The sequence below is a fragment of the Zalophus californianus genome, chromosome 6 (assembly GCF_009762305.2).
Source record: "Zalophus californianus isolate mZalCal1 chromosome 6, mZalCal1.pri.v2, whole genome shotgun sequence".
Lineage (NCBI taxonomy): Eukaryota > Metazoa > Chordata > Mammalia > Carnivora > Otariidae > Zalophus > Zalophus californianus.
The window spans coordinates 104,028,262-104,047,223 of record NC_045600.1 but is presented as its reverse complement, the minus strand read 5'-3'; the positions used below and the strand labels follow the sequence as shown (position 1 = coordinate 104,047,223).

Below are 18,962 nucleotides of genomic sequence, written 5' to 3'. Positions count from 1 at the left end.
GCTTTATTAATGGTTTAAATTTTGTTTTTGATCATGTGTGAAAATTCCCGTTAAGGTTACTACATGATTTTCTTATGCTTCCTTCTAGACAAGTTGTTGCATGGCACCGACCTTATTGTGTAGATCTTGAAGAGAGTACCTTCTCACACCTGCGTTCTTTTCTTGAGAGATACTGTGATAAAATAAACAGTGAGATTCCCCCACTCCCTTTCCCTTCATCAAGGTATATTACATATATGTATATTGGTGTGTTTGTGTGTTATGTCTGTTAATTACTCATTTTGAGCTTGACTTTTCTTTTTTGTTCTGTTTTCCCCTCAATTATATTAAACTTCTTTAGAATCTAAAAAAGAGCTAAACTTAGGTACTTATTGATAATGACCTTTAGGAAAAGTTACCCATAATTTCATGAATCACGTTTTAAAAATCACTATTGGTCATAATTTGACAAAATTTTTAAAGAGAAAAAATGTTACCCAAACTGGATAGCACATGCTCTTTTATGTTCCAGAAGTTCACAGCACTTTGTTTGGTTTCAGGGAACACCACAGTTTCCTCAAGCTGTGCCTAAAGCTGCTTTCAAATCACCTTGCTCTTGCACTTGCGGGAGGGGTAGCTACCAGCATTCTTGGGAGACAGGCAGGTCCACTTCGAAATTTGCTTTTCAGACTGATGGATTCAACTGTCCCAGATGAAATTCAAGAGGTAAGCATATAGGACTTGGAATCTGTATCTCAAGCCACATCTTTCCCTAAAGTTGTAGCTCATAAATTCAACCATATATTGGAAAACTTCAACTGGATGCTATTTCCCTTACTCCTTTTCTTGGTGGAAGTAAATGTTTTTGATTAACTCATCCTTTAAGACTCATCTTTGGGAAGCCTTTCATTCTCTGCTCTCCTGCCAGGTTAGGTTTCTCTTGTATGTGTTCTCATTGCATCACATTGTATTTTAGTTGTCTGTTCACAAACATGCCTGTCTTTTCCACCAGAGGATAAATTTTGAGGATAGGGACCCAGTTTTATTTTTTATTATGGTAAAATACATACAACGTAAAATTTACTGTCTTAACCTTTTTTTTTGAGAGAGAGAGGGAGAGGGGGATGGGAAGGGACAGAGGGAGAGAGAGAGAATCTCAAGCAGGCTCCATTCCCAGCTTGGAGCCTAATGTGGAGTTCGATCTCATAATCCTGAGATCACGACCTGAGCCAAAATTAAGAGCTGGACGCTTAACTGATTTGAGCCACCCAGGTGCCCCTATCTCAACCATTTTTAAATATAGCTTGGTGGTATTAAATACATTCATAATGTTCAGCCATCATCACTACCCATCTTCATAATTCTTTTCATCTTATAAAATTGAAATTCTGTACCCACCCAACAATAACTCCTGATTCTCTCCTTTCTCCAGCTTCTGGCAGTCACCGTTCTACTTTCTGTCTCTTTGATTTTGACAGTCTAAATATGTCATATAAGTAGAATCATAAACTGTCTTTTTGTGACTGGCTTATTTCACTTAGCATAATGTCCTCAGGGTTCATCCATGTTGTAGCAGGTGTCAGAATTTCCTTCCTTTCTAAGGCTTAATAATCTTCTGTTGTATGTATATATCACATTTTGCTTATCCACTCATACATCATCTTTATGACTTTGGATTAAGCAGTAGTTTCTTAGATGTGACACCAACAGCACAAGCAACCAAAAAAAGAGAGATAAATTGGACTTCATCAAAATGGAAAACATTTATGCCTCAACGGGCATTATCAAGAAAATGAACATACAACTTATACATAGAATGGGAGGAATATTTGTAAATCAAATGTCTGATGATATTCTAGTTTCCAGGGGCACCTGGGTGGCCCAGTTGGTTAAGTGTCTGCTTTTGGCTCGGTCCATGATCCCGGGGTCTTGGAATTGAGCCCCCCCAACCCCCACCCCTTTCCAGGAACTCCTGCTCAGCGGGGAGTCTGCTGCTTTCTCTGCCCCTTCCACCCCCGCTCATGCTTGCTCTTTCAAATAAAGAGATAAAATCTCAAAAAGAAATATTCTAGTTTCCAGAATATATAAAAGATCTTTACAACTCAACAATAAAAAAGATAAATAACCCAACTTTATTTATTTTTAATAACCCAGCTTTAAAAATGAGCAAAGAATTTTGAGTAGACATGTTTCCAGAGAAAATATGCATATGGCCAAAAAGCACATGAAAAAATGCTCAACAGCCTTAGTCATTAGGGAAATGCAAATCAAAATCATAATGAAACACTACTTCACACCCACTCAGTGGCTATAATCAAAAAGACTGAGGATTGTGTTAGTAAGGATGTAGAGAAATTAGAACTCTTGTATATTGCTGGTGGTAATGTAAAATGGTACAGCTGTACCATTTGGAAAGCAGGTAGTTCCTTAAACATTGTTACCATATAATGTAGCATTTCCACATCTAGGTCTGTATCCAAGAGAATTTTCACTCAAAAACTTGTACAGGAATGTTCATAGCAATATTATTCATAATAACCAAAAAGCAGAATAAGCAAATGTCTGTCAACTGATAAATGAATGAGCTAAATGTGGTATATCTGTACCAGGATAATCTTATTCAGGAATAAAAAGAAAGATTTTGATAACATGCTACAACATGACTGAACCTTGTAAGCATTATGCTAAGTGAAAGAAGCCAGTCACAAAAGGCCACATATTATATGATTGTATGTATATGAAATGTACAGAGTAGGCAAATCTATAGAGAAAGAAAGTAAATCAATTGGTTGTTAGGGGTTGGGGGAGGGAGAGAGGGGAGTGACTGCTAATAGACACAGAATTTCTTTTTGAGGTGATGAAAATGTCTTAAAATTAGAATAGGGGTGATTCACAACTCTGTGAATATACTAAACCACTGAATTTTATACTTAGAAAAGGTGAATTTTATGACATGTCAGTTACATGTCAATTAAAAAAACAAAAAGGATAACTCATTTTTCAACTGGAGAGACATATCCCTGGCATGTGGGTGGGAGAAATATTAACCGGGTGGTGAATGGGAACTTTGATGTTTCAATATTTATCAGGAATGAAAGTGTAGTATTTTTAAAAGGTCAAAAAGTACTGGAATAAAATAAGGAAAGTAAATTTTAAAAATTATCTTTGGAAATTGTTTATTTATTCCTTGACTGTCCTTGGTAGTTACTCTATTAGGAGAGTCCTTGGGAGATGAATTCTCAGGATGTGTACAAAGCTGTTTCTGTTCCTTATCTCTGAAATTTCTAGTAACTTAATCTGTTTATAGCACTCACTATTGCTGCTCTTTTTTGTTTCTTTTTAAATGCTTTATTTTGAGTCATTTGTAGACTTAAGGAAAAGTTGCATAAAAAATAGAGTTTTCTCACTCAGCTTCCCCAATGCTAATGTCATACATAACCATATTACAGTTATCAAAATCAAGAAATTAACATTAGCTTCATACTATCAGTACACCAAACAGCTTATTAGAAATTTGATCAGTTTTCCAATAATGTCCTTGTTCTTTTGAGGAATCCTATTCAGTATCCCATATTACAGTTGATTATTGTTTCTCCTTGGTCTCCTACACTGTCACAATTCCTCGTTTTTTCCTTATCTTTCATGACCTAGACAGTTTGTGAGTACTGGTCAGTTATTTTATTGAATATCTCTGTTGTTTTCTCATGATTGGACTGGGGTTATGCATTTTTGGCAAGAATGCCACAGAAATGATGATGTGTCCTCAGTATACCACATCATGGAGTTCATGGTACTGGTGTCTTATTACTTGAGATTTTGACGGTGATCACTTGGTTAAGGTGGTGTCTGTTGGGTTTTTACCTCCATCAGTAGCTTCTGAGAGAGGGTAGATAGGAAAAATATTCCTTGAAAATACACTCACAATGAAGTAGTTTGTGAATTGAATATCTTCGTGAATAGTTGAGGGCATAGAATTCTAATCTAAATCATTTTCCTGTTAAGAATTTGTTCTCCCGTAGAAGTCATTGTCTTCTAGCTTTCAGTGTTATTACTCAGAAAATCAGTGCTCTTCAGGTTTTTATCGTATGAATGGAAATCTGCTTTTCTCTCTGGATTCTATAGCAAGTTCTATTTGTCCTTTGTGTTCTCACATTTCAAAATAATATGAACTGATGTGGGTCTGTTGTTAACCATTGTGGTTTGTACTTGGGTGGACCCTGTTAATTTCAAAACTCATAGTCTTCAGTTTTAAGAAGTTAGCTTGAAGTATTTTGTATATTGATTTCCTCTTCATTGTTTTCTATGTTTTCTCTTTCTGGAACTCCTTATTATTGGGATACCAGACCTCCTGGATGAGTCCTCATAATTTTTCTTATGTTTTCTTTCCTGTTTTCCATTTTCCCCCATCTACTTTATGAGAAATTTAATTTTATATTCTAAACCTTCTATTGAGTTTTTTAAAATTTCTTCCATTGTATTTTAAATTTATAAGAGCTCTTAATAATCAAGTGTTTCTTTTTTCTAGTCCAACACCCTCATTTTAGTGATAAAGAAGCTATGACCCTGAGAAATTATGGGGCCTCAGATAATGCAACTGTTCTTAATAGCTACCTGGATATTTGTTAGTCCAAGTCCTTCTTGTTTTAAAATTATTAATTTAGGGGCACATGGGTGTCTCAGTTGGTTAAGCGTCTGCCTTCATTTTGGGTCATGATCCTGGGGTCCTGGGATTGAGCTCCACTTCGGGCTCCCCATTCATTGGGGAGCTGGCTTCTCCCTCTCTCCCTACTCGTGCTCATTCTCTCTAATGCCTTCTGTCTCTCTCTCAAATAATAAATAAAATTTTTTTAAAAAGTTTATTTACTTATTTGAGAAAGACAGCAACAGAGCATGAGCGAGCATGAGCTAGGAGGTGAGGGAGACGCAGACTCCCTGCTGAGCAGGGAGCCTGATGCGGGTCTCAATCCCACGACCCTGAGATCATGACCCGAGCCGAAGGCAGATGCCCAACTGACTGAGCCACCCAGGCGTGCCCCAATAAATAAAATCTTTACATAAAATAAAATTCTTAACTAAATGTCCAGTTCTTAGGAAGACCTTCTGTGAGCCCATAGGCCATGTTAGTTACCTGTGTGTGTGTTCATTCAAGTTTGTACTTCGTTTTACTTTCCCTATATGTGACTCCTTTCACACTTAAAATTACTTGCTCAGGGTCTCTTTCCCACTAGACTATAGGCTTATGAATGCAGGACTTCTGTCTGTCTTGTTCATTTCTGCATCTACAGCACTTTGCAGAGTCTTACCAGGCCCAATGTTATAGAGTTGGTACTAAATATTTGTTGGATGATGATTAGCTGTAAGTGGCAAATTCAAAACATGTATTCTAGACGAACCATGAGAGACTATGGACTCTGAGAAACAAACTGAGGGTTCTAGAGGGGAGGGGGCAGGGGGGTGGGTTAGCTTGGTGATGGGTATTAAAGAGGGCACGTACTGAATGGAGCACTGGGTGTTATATGCAAACAATGAATCATGGAACACTACATCAAAAACTAATGATGTAATGTATGGTGATTAACATAACATAATAAAATAAAATACGTATTCTAATCTACTTAAAGACATCTAAAGGATTGCTTGCTTTCTTTTTTCATGTCACTTTATTCAAACTTCTGTGATCTACCTTCTTCAGATTTCCATGATCCTAATAGTCAGTGCATTTATTTTTCATGTGTTTCTGTTAAAAAGATAAGGAGTAGGCCCGTAAATACACTTTTCTTTTTTGATACTAGGTGGTAATTGAAACTCTGTCAGTGGGAGCAACCATGTTGTTACCTCCATTACGAGAACGTATGGAATTGCTTCATTCTCTTTTACCCCAAGGACCTGATAGATGGGAAAGCTTATCTAAAGGACAGGTGAGCCTTTGCATGGTATCTAAGTAAACCAGTAATATCACAGACACTGAAATAGACTGAGAGGGAAATAAAGCTATCGATTACCATGTATTCATGGAATAATACTTTATGGGTTTAGTAAATCCTAATATTTAATGTTTTCTGCTGGAAGAGTTCCCAGAATTCTAATGAAGGTGAAGCAAATGATAATCTATTAAATGATTTGGGGCTAATTATTAAAATTTAATAATTTGTTGCTTATACTATCAAACCAGAGACGTTTTGGTTTATATAGTGTGCTAAGTTGAAATCAAGGTCATGTGCTACTGTTGGTTCCATGCCCAGAACATTGTTTAAAATTGCTTATATAAAAAGTAAAAGAAGGTGACTGTTATGAAAATGTATTTGAGGGCATGAATGTGCTTATTCTTTCCATTTTTAATATCTTATGTACATTAAAATAAGTACATTTTGCTCGACCAAGTAGAACTATCAATTGTAGAATTAGAGATTTCAGGGGAAAAGTGGTACTCACTGGCAATATCATATCCACAGATGCCTCCAATGAGTAGTTTTCAGTAATTTAGATTTCAGGTGATTTATTTTAAACATTAGAATAAATAGTTACATTGAAAAGTCTGTAGAAGAATATATAGTATAATTTATCTATTGACATTTCCTACTCTTACAAGTCCTAAAATCATTATGCAGAGAATACCATTTTGCTTAGAGTTTTGGGTATTATAGTAAAAGAAGGAATAGAGGGCGCCTGGGTGGCTCAGTTGGTTAAGCGACTGCCTTCGGCTCAGGTCATGATCCTGGAGTCCCGGGATCGAGTCCCGCATCGGGCTCCCTGCTCAGCAGGGAGTCTGCTTCTCCCTCTGACCCTCCCCCCTCTCATGTGCTCTCTCTCTCTCTCTCTCATTCTCGCTCTCTCAAATGAATAAATAAAATCTTTAAAAAAAAAAAAAAGAAGGAATAGAATGCTGTAAGTTACGTTTTTCCAAATGGTATCAGTGGAATAGCTTTTCTTTTAATTATACACTTCCTAAAATATCAGGATATTAAGTGGGATCCTTTTTTTTCTTTTAAAGTGCATTTTAAGCTAATTACTTATTTGTACGTATTTCATTGATGAAAATATTTTTCTTTAGAGAATGCAACTGGATATCATTCTGACAAGTTTGCAAGATCATACCCATGTAGCTTCCTTACTTGGCTATAGCTCACCCTCTGATGCTGCTGACCTCTCTTCTGTGTGTACTGGCTATGGAAACCTGTCAGATCAACCTTATGGCACTCAGAGCTGCCATCCAGACACCCATCTGGCTGAAATTTTGATGAAGACTCTCTTAAGAAATTTAGGATTTTATACCGTAAGTTGCTCTTTTTCTTTATAGTTAAAAAAAAAAGCTTGGATTTTTTTTTGTTTGTTTGTTGTTTCTTTTTTGGAGGGGATAGTGATGGCTTCAGGTTGAGGTAGTTTGATATTTAAATACATATGAAATAAATAAAACTCTAGACTCCACTTCCCCAGAGGCAGAAAACATGTGTCAGGCTTCTGAAATATTGCAGGAGCCAAATGACTTGTAATTGAGAATTCCAAAAAGATTTTTTTTAGAATTTTACCAAGTTTTTCTTATGTTAATGTTCAAGAATAAACAGATAAAAATAGTTGTCAACATTTGCAAGAGAAGAATAATGAGGAAGGGATTAACCTTACCAGATATAATCCTGTAATTACAGTGTGGTTAGTACTTACTAAGAATAGGCTGATCAGTAGGAGAGAAGACAGTGGACACTATAGCTTTCCCTGTGTTAGGATGCTCTTAATTCTTAAGTGTTTCTTAAATCCATCTCTCACTCCCCCATCCCCATTTCTGTGGATTCTAACTCACAACATCATTACCTAATGCTAATAACAGTGTTGTAGTTATTGTCACTTTTTGCTGATCTCTTCTCTGCATCTTACTGCTGGAATAACCTCATTGTATTAAATTAAAACCCCTTCAGACCCTTCATCATTTGGCTTACACACCACTCATCTGAGTTCGTGGACATGGCATTACCTGTTTCCAGCTTGTTCTAATCTGTGACTTCTTCAGGGAAGCCTTACCCAAATAACCCGATTTAACCATGTTAATTATAACTTGGTATAACTTCAGCAATTTTTAGGGACAAGGTGTACTGTGTGACTTAACTTTGAGTGGTTTGTGTATCCTTTCATATTGTTTCCTAGACCTTGTCAGGGTCAGGTCTGTATCTTCTTCTGTGCAAGTCTTAGTGTTCTATTCGGTACACACTAAAGGGTCGCTAAATCCGAATGACAGTTGGGCCTATATAATTATTTTCTTTCAGATTTAAGAATATAAATTTGATCTGATGTTTGGCTGCACATGGAATGGGAACAATGTCATAATGTCATTTGTTATTGACAGAACATTTTTTTCCAAAGTTGTGAGGAATACTTATGCAGCATGAAAGTAGTGCCTTTCTCAAAGTAGACTGGCTGTCACTGTCAAGTGCGAAGCCCATGGAATTCTTAACACTACAGATACAGTTCGATGTACTTGTCCTTTGGTAGAAAACATCCTCCAGTTACTGTGATTTGATAGTTTTGCCTTCAGCACTAGAAGCTGCTGCCAGGTAATTAGTGGTACGTCGTTAGGGCACCTCCTTGCATAGCTGCTACGTGTACTTTAGGCAAGAATCTAGCCTCCTTGAGTCAGAGCTTTCTTAATGCTTTTATTTGTCCTTCTTACAAAGGAAGGTATAATCTTGCATTTATATAATTAAAAGTGGCACGTGCACAATGATGTGAACACATTTGACACTATTGAGCTGCATATTCAAAAATGGTTAAGGTGATAAATTTGATATTGTATGTATTTTACTACAATTAAAGATAAAATTAGTGAAAAAAAGTAGTGCCTTTCTAATGTCATTAGGGCTGGGGTAAATGTGTATGTTATATGGAAATGGAAATAAAATACTGCTTTTGGGTGAAAATCATAAATTATTTCTTTCTGAAGTGATTTAAACCAAATTTGTCATGTTCTTTTTACTTTTTTTTTTTTTTTTAAGAGAGAGAATGTGTGTGATAGGAGGGTTGGGGAGATGGGAAAGAGGGAGAGGGAGGGTGAGAATCTCAAGCAGGCTTCATGCCCAGTGTGGAAGCTGACGTGGGACTCTATCTCATGACCCTGAGATTATGACTTGAGCCAAAATCAAGAGTCAAACACTTAACTGTGACTGAGCCACCCAGGCGCCCCTGTCATGTTCTAAGATTTTGAAATGATGGTGCTTGTCTTAGTCTGTTTGGGCTGCTATAAACAGAATACCATAGACTGGGTGGCTTTTAAACAACACAGACTTATTTCTCACTGTTAGAGAGGTGAGAAATTCAAGATCAAGGTGCTGGCAGATTTGATGGTGCCAGCTTCTTGGTTCATAGATATCCATCTTCTTGCAGTGTGTCCTCACACAGGGGAGCTCTCTGGGGGTCTCTCTCATGAGGGCACTAGTCCCTTCCCAAAGGCCCCATCTCCAAATGCCATCACATTGGGGATTAGTTTTCAACATACGAATTTTGAGTTGACACAAACATTCAATCTAGAGCAGTGCTTATTTGGCAGCTTATAATGGTGTTTATATGGCAAGGGCCTTAAAATGTGCTGAGACTCTGTCTTGCATATTGTAAACATAGACCATACTTTATGCATAAAGGTGTTCATCACATCTTTATAAGAAATAAAAATTTTAAACAACTTAAAATATCTAAAATGGCTAGGTAAATTATGGTGTATACGCTCAAGGGAATATTATGACCCTTAAAATTTATATACCCATGATTTGTGAAGACAGATAATATTTACGAATCTGTTGGAAAAGAGAAGATTAAAAACAGTATGCAATATTACGAAAAAATTGCAAAAGTCACAAAAATCAGAAAGAAATAAACTAAAAAATATTAGTAGTGATTTTCTTTGGGTGTTCACTAAATGGCGATTTTAACTTGTTTTTAAATACAGTTTTGTTATTTTCTAAATTTTTTACAAGAACAGTTTTTGTTTTAATTTTATTTTATTATGTTAATCACCATACATTACATCACATCATTAGTTTTTGATGTAGTGTTCCATGATTCATTGTTTGCATATAACATCCAGTGCTCCATTCAATACGTGCCCTCTTTAATACCTATCACCAGGCTAACCCATCCCCCCACCCTGCTCCCCTCCAGTACCCTCAGTTTGTTTCTCAGAGTCCATAGTCTCTCATGGTTCATCTCCCCCTCCGATTTCCCCCTCTTCATTTTTCCCTTCCTACTATCTTCTTTTTTTTTTTTCAACATATAATGTATTATTTGTTTCAGAGGTACAGGTCTGTGATTTATCAGTCTTACACAATTCACAGCGTTCACCATAGCACATAACCTCCCCAATGTCCATCACCCAGCCACCCCATCCCTCCCACCCCCCACCACTCCAGCAACCCTCAGTTTGTTTCCTGAGATTAAGAATTTCTCATATCAGTGAGATCATATGATACATGTCTTTCTCTGATTGACTTAGTTCGCTTAGCATAATACCCTCTAGTTCCATCCACATCATCGCAAGTGGCAAGATTTCGTGGGGTTTTTTGATGGCTGCATAATATTCCATTGTATATATATACCACATCTTCTTTATCCATTCATCTGTTGATGGGCATCTTGGTTCTTTCCATAGTTCGGCTCTTGTGGACATTGCTGCTATAAACATTGGGGTGCACGTGCCCCTTTGGATCACTACATTTGTATCTTTGGGGTAAATAGTACAATTGCTTGGCCATAGGGTAGTGCAGTTGCTGGGTCATAGGGTAGCTCTATTTTCAACTTTCTGAGGAAACTCCAAACTGTTTTCCAGAGGGGCTGCACCAGCTTGCATTCCCGCCAACAGCGTAGGAGGGTTCCCCTTTCTCCGCATCCTCGCCAACATCTGTCGTTTCCTGACTTGTTAATTTTAGCCATTCTGACTGGTGTGAGGTGGTATCTCATTGATGTTTTGATTTGGATTTCCCTGATGCCGTGCCGAGTGACATTGAGCACTTTTTCGTGTGTCTGTTGGCCATTTGGATGTCTTCTTTGGAAAAGTTACAAGAACAGTTTTTTAAAAAATATTTTTAACTTGAAATAATTTAAAACTTACACAAGAGTTTCAAGAAGCAGAGAACCCCCTTCTACCCTTCAGCCAAATTAGCTTTACCATCTCTAGTATTCTAAATCATTTGAGAGTAGTTACAGATGCCATGCTGACTATTCCTAAATGCTTAAGCATGTATTTCTTAAGAAGGGCATTCTCTTACATAACAACAGAACAATTATTCAGAAAAATTTAACATTGATACAATTTACTATACAATCCATATTCAGATTTCTATAATTGTCTTAATGTGCTTTATAGCAACCCCTTCCTCAAATGCAGGATCACACACTGTATTTAGTTGTCATTCTCTTTAGTCCATTTCTTTTTTTTCTACCTATTTTTAAATTTAAGTATAGTTGACATCACTTATTTCTTTTAAAATATGAAACTAATTTAATTTCTGAGAATTGGGTTCAAATGTTCAGTTGGTCCTTTCACAACCATGTGAAAACAAAACCTTGACACGAGATATGGAAAGCAGTTGCATTAAAATGTTGAAGTATGTTGTCTGTGGGTATTGTACTGTTTTCTCTATATTCAAAGTTTCTGTAGTGAAACATGTATTACTTTTTTTTAAATGGTAAAACACATTGAAATTGCTTTACAAGTTTTGCTAGTAGCTAATAACAGTGCAAAAATTTAAAGATTGATAATGGGAAAAAGGAGACAGTGGCTCTTTTTTTTTTTTTTTTTAAAGATTTTATTTATTTATTCATGAGAGACAGAGAGAGAGAAGCAGAGGGAGAAGAAGCAGGCTCCCAAGGAGCAGGGAGCCCGATGCGGAACTCGATCCCAGGACCCTGGGATCATGACCTGAGCCGAAGGCCGATGGTTAAACATCTGAGCCAGCCAGGCACCCAAGGAGACAGTGGCTCTTAAGTCAGAATCATTTATGGTACGACTTGACTTTCGTTTTCAAGCACTTCAAATATAATCTCAATTTATATATCATCTTAGGATCAAGCCTTTGGAGAGCTAGAAAAGAATAGTGATAAATTTCTACTTGGAACATCATCTTCAGAAAACAGTCAGCCTGCTCATCTTCATGAACTCCTGTGTTCACTGCAGAAACAGCTGCTGGCATTTTGCCATATCAATAACATTAGTGAGGTATGTGATTCTTTGCCTTTTATGATGGTCTCCCAGGGACCTTGAAACTCAGGTATTTGGGTAAGCATGATATTTCTGTACCTTGAATCTTTCACAGTAGTAATTTAAGAACTTTCCCCCAGCAGAACTCAAGCAGCGTGGCGCTGCTTCATAAACATCTTCAGCTCTTGTTGCCTCATGCCACAGATATTTATTCACGCTCTGCAAATTTGCTCAAAGAAAGTCCTTGGAATGGCAGCGTTGGAGAAAAATTAAGAGGTGTGTTTGGTACTGGATTTGGCATTTAATCAGTGGTTGTAAAGCAAGAATTCTTAGCCTTCGCAAAGCCGTAAGAGACCTGAAACCTCTGAGTGGAATAGGAATGATCTTGAATCCCCTTTCTATTGAAGATCCCTTTGATTTTGGTTTGGGAGTGATGGTAACAGTGATTGATAATGACTAATTTTCAGAGATGCTAATTGACATGAAAGAGCCCTAATATAAAGATGTTTCAGTGATACTCAAAAAGATTAATTTTCCGGCTAACTGAACATAATAAAAAATAAATAAAATAGAAGTTCTTTCTTAAGAAAAAAAAGATTAGTTTTAAATGGCATAAAGTGAATTTTTATATGCTGTTTCTTTACCTTTCTTTAGCATTTGCCAGTGTTCCGCTCTCCTTCTTGAAATGCTTTCTTGTCTCTGGGTTTCTGTGTAGTCACAATCCTGTTTTGCCTCATATCACTCTGATCACTTTTTTTCAGTTGTTTCTTATAAGCTCTTTTTCCTTGGACATGGCCTTTAATGTGTAAGATCCTCTGAATTTTGTCTTCAATCCTTTTTTCTCCCTGAATGATCTGGTCTGGTCCCATTTCCTTTGACCACCACGTGTCTATTGATTTCCATATCTGCATCTGGCTAAGAACTCCTTTATCACACCAAAGCCTTTTCTAGTTACCTATTGGGTGTCTTGTCTTGGTTGTCTCAAAGGCAACTAAAATTCAGTATGTCTCTCTGAAACCACCTTATCTCTGAAGTTCCCCAACTGAATAAAGAAAGAAAGAAACTGAGAAACTAAAACCATTGCTTACTAGACACCTCCATTTTGTCTTTCCACAGGTATTTAAAATTTAATCTCTTCAAATGGAGCTAATCTCTGATGGTCCTTCCCACCCCCAATACAATGAAATAGGGAAATAAAATTAATTTAAAGCCAGTATAGATAAAAAGATGCTTTGAAGTGATCTTAATTTTTTTTAAAAAAATTAAATTTGGTTTAAAAAATATAGTATGTAAAGATCATGAGGGTAGGAGTTTTTAGCTCTTTGTTCGTGGCTGTCTCCCTTTCACCTAGAACAGTGCCTGGTATGTTGTACCCAATAAATATTTCTTGAGTAAATCTAAAAATGAGGATAAATTTGTGAATGAGAAATTCATAATGTATTTTAAGGGAAGCAGCTGTAATCCTTTGAATTTGTTGGCACAGGGATCTATATGCTTTCCCGCAAAGTGTCTGTTGGTGGTACTTTCTGAAAGTGAGTAAATACTAATACCACATCAGCTACCAGGTACATGTTCAACAAAGAGTTATCGAATTAGTATACTCTAGTTCTAGACTAAAATAGTATTTTTTAGGTTTTTTTCTTTTTTAAGTTTGAAACAATTGATCCATGTTGAATTTCTTACCCTTCATAGATGTGATATACGTCTCAGCTGCAGGCAGTATGCTTTGCCAGATTGTTAACTCTCTACTGTTACTCCCCGTGTCAGTGGCACGGCCTCTGTTGAGTTACCTCCTCGACTTGTTGCCACCTCTTGATTGCCTTAATAGACTCCTGCCTGCTGCCGCTCTTTTAGAAGACCAAGAGTTACAGTGGCCTCTTCATGGTGAGTAAAGGTAGTAAAACAACAAATAAGGCTTTTGGGAAAAGTTGTTCCTCTTGTGTGCATCAGGTGGGTCATGTCTGATACTTGGGTGTTTCACATAATCAAAAGGTAAGGTTGTTAATGGTCTAAGAATTTGTAGCCTAAAGGGCGACTGAGATGAGAAAACTCAAGAAGTTGCTCATATGTAACAGTGTCATAAAGAGGGTCTTTATATGGTCATTAGGTTTGAATAGTATATTTCGTTGATTCTGAGACACTTTTTTTTTCTTCAAATTTTGACATCATTGAAATTAGGATACATCTTACATTGGATAATAGGAAAGCATTCTTTCAAAGTTCAGTCAGCAGCATAGTGACACATTTTACAATCAATGGATTGATTTGATTAAAAAGTTGTATTTCTTAAATGAAAAGATCTTTAGTTTTAAATCTCTATTTGACAGTAAAATATTTAGTATTTTGGTTGGATGTATAGATAACTGAACGTGGAAGATGGAAATTGGGAGTCTCTCTTTATGTGTATGGGTTTTTTGTTTTGTTTTGTTTTGTTTTGTTAAGGAACTTTATAGGAAATAGCATTCTGATTTTAGGTATGACACTTGAATTCAGTCTTAATTTATAAAATGGTGATTTTGATACTCAGTTGGATATAGTTTTGAGTACTATGTCTAGAAAACATTGTGTTTTTCCCTTGAAGTCTGTCATAAGGCTATTAAAGGAGTTTGATTACCAAGTCTTAAAAACCTTTCAAATGAGGCCACATGTTTTATTAGAAAGAGTCCTGGACTAAGGCATAAAGCTAGTGACGTGGCTGTATTACCTAGGGCAGGTTGCTTATAATTTCTTAAGCCTTGGTTTCTTCTGGAAGGATTGGAATTGGACAAGATGACAATGAGGACCTGTCTTTAACATTATATGGTTCTTTGACAACTGGATTTAGATGAAGTCAGGTGTCAAGGTTACAACTGTAGCAGGATGTTAATTAGGTTTTATATGGAGCCATTCCAGGCTGACTCTTCTTTTTCTAAAGCATCTCAGAACTTGTTAAGATTTACTCTTTTTGTGTTAGGTAAGTTAGATGTCATCTTATTTTGGATTTTTGCATCTTTTGTCATTTTTACTACCACAGTTATCCTAATCTCGTAGCATCAGTTTGGAGTCTTCCCTTTTTTCCCTTTGCTCTGAAATGATTTGTGTAAGATAGAGGATATCTTTTTTTGAAGGTTTAGAAGACTTCATCTATAAAACCACCTGGCCCTGGCATTTAGATAGACTCTGGCTATTAATTTTCTTTCCTTAGTAGTTATTTTTCTTTTCTAGCTTTTTATTTCTTCTCAAATCCATTTCGGAAGTTGATATTTTTCCAGAAAATGTCATTTTGTTGTTTTTCAAATTTTTTTTTAAAGATTTTATTTGTTTTTTTGAGAGAGAGCTAGAGCATGAGAGAGAGCATGAGCTGGGGGATAGGCCAATGGGGAGGGAGAGGCAGGCTTCCCGCTGAGTGGGGAGCCTAATGTGGGTCTTGATTCCAGGACCCTCAAATTTATTGGCATAAAATTGTTCATAGTATTCAACGGTTTTTTAAAAATCCCTAGTGTAGGGGCTTCTGGGTGGCTCAGTTGGTTAAGCGTCTGCGTTCGGCTTAGGTCATGATCCCAGGGTCCTGGAATCGAACCCCGCATCGGGCTCACTGCTGGGCAGGAGGCCTGTTTCTCCCTCTTCCACTCTCCCTGCTTGTGTTCCCTCTCTTGCTGTCTCTCTGTCAAATAAATAAATAAATCTAAAAAAAAAAAAAAAATTCCTAGTGTAACTGTGGTTACATCCTCTTTTTTATTCCTAATATTTGAATTTATGCCATCTTTTATTAGAAGTTTGTCCATTTTAGGGGTGTCTGGGTGGCTCAGTCGGTTAAGCAGCTGCCTTCGGCTCAGGTCATGGTCCTGGGGTCCCGGCATCGAGTCCCGCATCTGGCTCCCTGCTCGGCGGAGAGCCTGCTTCTCCTTCTCCCTCTACCTGCCACTCTGCCTACTTGTGCTCTCTTTCTATCTCTCTGTCAAATAAATAAATAAAATCTTAAAAAAACCCCAAAAAAACAAAAAAAGAAGTTTGTCCATTTTATCAGTCTTTTTAAATACTAGTTTTTGGATTTGTTGATCTTCTTTGTTTTTCTTAAATGATTTGATTGACATCGTTCCTATCTTTATGGCTAAGTATAGTTTTTTTTTTTTTTTTTAAGATTTTATTTATTTATTTGACAGAGAGAGACACAGTGAGAGAGGGAACACAAGCAGTGGGAGTGAGAGAGGGAGAAGCAGGCTTCCCGCTGAGCATGGAGCCCGATGCGGGGCTCGGCCCCAGGACCCTGGGATCATGACCTGAGCCGAAGGCAGACGCTCAATGACTGAGCCACCCAGGCACCCCAATAGTTTTTCTTTTTTAAGTGAAGAATGAATAATAAGAAATCATGGATCTGGATTTTAGTACAAGACAGTTCTGAATTTGGGCCTTAAAAACATTAAACAATAATAAGTGTCATTTTACTAGATCAATTCTTGTATTGATTTTGGAGGGGTGAGCTGCCTCAAGTACTCACTGTTATGGTGAAATTTGATCTGGATAATGAAAAGTAGGAATAGAATCCCTTGGGACATTTCTGTCATAGATACTGTTTTAATGTTTGTCTTAAAATTAGTAACTCCACAGGGGAAATTTATTTGATGGCAAACTCATTTGAATATATTTTAAGTTAGCCTAGTAAAGAGAATATATGCGGTTAGTGTTATAATTTATGTTTTCAATGTAAAATTAGTTTGCTTCATTGTCTTATTGCAATGCAATAGAAATGAGAAAGATTGAGACTCTTGAGTACCAGATAAGACACAATTACTAATGATTTTGTCTTTAGGAGGGCCAGAACTGATTGATCCTGCTGGCATGCCGTTACCTCAGCCAGCCCAGTCCTGGGTGTGGCTTGTGGATCTGGAAAGAACAATTGCTCTCCTTATTGGGCGGTGTCTTGGTGGTATGCTTCTGGGCTCCCCTGTGTCTCCAGAGGAACAGGACACTGCATATTGGATGAAAACACCGCTTTTTAGTGATGGTGTAGAAATGGACACCCCTCAGTTAGGTAATGTGCTTCTCTACAGTGTTTAAAATACATCCTTATGTTTGTAACTTCTTTGGAGATTTCTCTTATTCTGGGTTTGCTGAATAGAGAACTGATAGCAAACAAGTGAAACATTAGCTGGGTGGGGGATCTGAGATTGTGACTTGGAGCCCTTAGAAGTTAAATCCTGCAGCACTGTGTAGTGAAAAGAGCCTCCAAATTGGGCAATGTAGGTCTCGTCCCACCCTGTCATTTATCACTCATTTTTGGCAAGTCATTTAACTTATAAAAGTGGGAATATGCTTGATTCCTTGTTTTCTGGGGCTTGGAAGTTATGAAAGTGCTTCATAGAATGTAAAGCTCTGTAAGGTTACCAGGACTTGCCAGTGTTCAGTTTTTAAACACCTCCCAGATGTGAGTGGCAATCTCTTCTCCTCCCAGCCTATCCTGCTTTCATGCTGGTGTTACCTTGTACGTTTCCACATTTTTTCCTCCCCATTTATGGTGCCTTTGGGGTTTCTCTTTCCTGCCTCATCTCCCATTTATCTTCTTTGCTGGTAGGCTGTCTCTCAGACTGTCTGAACATGAAGATTTCTCCAGTTCCTGAACAGGTGATCTGGTTGTTTTAGGACTGGCCCTTTAATCTCTCTGGACCTGTAATTTTGATCCATAAAATAAGGAGCTGATTAGATAGCCTATGTGGTCTTACTGACTTAAAATTCATTGTTCCTCTGATGGGTGAAAGAGACTGAGAGAGTGCCTAAGAGGGAAAGTCCAAGAGAAATCTTAATCTAAGAGAATCTCAATCAAGAGGGAGAAGAAAAATTGAAACCAAGACAAAAATTGCATATTCTGCTTTGGGTTTGGAGGGTTGGGGAGTGGGAGTGAGAAGAGCTACTGAAGATTTTCCTCCTTTTCCAAATAGAGAGTATATATTCATCATTTCATTTATGAACCAGACAGTGATTCTGGCCATGGTTGTTGAGTGCTACACTGGTACTTAAGATACAGTTGTATCAAGGAAAGTAAAATGGTTTTTCAGGGAATGTTTAACATTATAAACATGGTTCCAGTGCTGTCAGTGTTTAGTTCTGTGATAGTTGCAAATGTCCTCTTGAGGACAAAAGTATCTTTATCTCTACCTTCCTCATATTTCTATTATATTTACTTTAGTGAATTAACTGGTCTTTAGTATGAATAAATTTCAGTTTTAAATGTTATCTTTCAGTTTTTAAAATTATAAAATCATGAAGCTATTAAAATATTACATTTTATGTTTAAATACTTGCATGTATTAGGAAAAGGGTATTGTCCTTTGTAAAATTGTAAATACAAGATAATTCAGTTATATTATAGGTTAAATTGACTTTTGGTATTAATCCCCAAACCTATCATTTAGCTATATTTTTTTTGTAATGGAAAATGAATTCTGAATGCCACAATGTCCCATTAAAAAGTTAGGAATCACTTGAACAAATGTAAATATCAGTAGAGAAACTGTTCATGGTATCTTTGCTCTCTCTTGAGTCATACTTAACTGATTATTTTCCCTTAAGTCTAGAAAAAAGAAAAAGTTCTTGTCTAGTCTCTTTCCCAGTGGTCCCGTGTTTCTCAGTGAGGACATCATTCCATTTTGAACAAAAGAGTTCTCCAGACCTGTGTGCTACACGCATAGGACATGTAGCTTCCCTGGCGCCTGCCTACCAGAATGCCAGAACTCCTCCCTGGGGGTTATGTTTGGTCACACATCCTTCTGGAGGAGATTGAAAGGGGTGGTGATATTACTTCTCATTGAGAAATGTTAAAGGACTTTACCTT

At 37.1% G+C, this 18,962-nt stretch overlaps 1 protein-coding gene across 5 annotated transcripts in view; it reads left to right on the top strand.

Annotated features, from left to right (window-relative positions):
• Positions 1 to 18,962, top strand: part of HERC1 (HECT and RLD domain containing E3 ubiquitin protein ligase family member 1) — a 187,792-nt gene that overhangs the window by 64,254 nt on the left and 104,576 nt on the right. For all 5 annotated transcript variants that reach the window (XM_027569669.2, XM_027569671.2, XM_027569670.2 and 2 more), the window contains exons 11-18: positions 89 to 223; positions 540 to 705; positions 5,772 to 5,897; positions 7,031 to 7,252; positions 12,020 to 12,172; positions 12,298 to 12,430; positions 13,847 to 14,038; positions 16,944 to 17,165. In XM_027569669.2, coding sequence (XP_027425470.1) covers positions 89 to 223; positions 540 to 705; positions 5,772 to 5,897; positions 7,031 to 7,252; positions 12,020 to 12,172; positions 12,298 to 12,430; positions 13,847 to 14,038; positions 16,944 to 17,165 — 1,349 coding nt within the window. The remainder of the gene's footprint in view (positions 1 to 88; positions 224 to 539; positions 706 to 5,771; positions 5,898 to 7,030; positions 7,253 to 12,019; positions 12,173 to 12,297; positions 12,431 to 13,846; positions 14,039 to 16,943; positions 17,166 to 18,962) is intronic.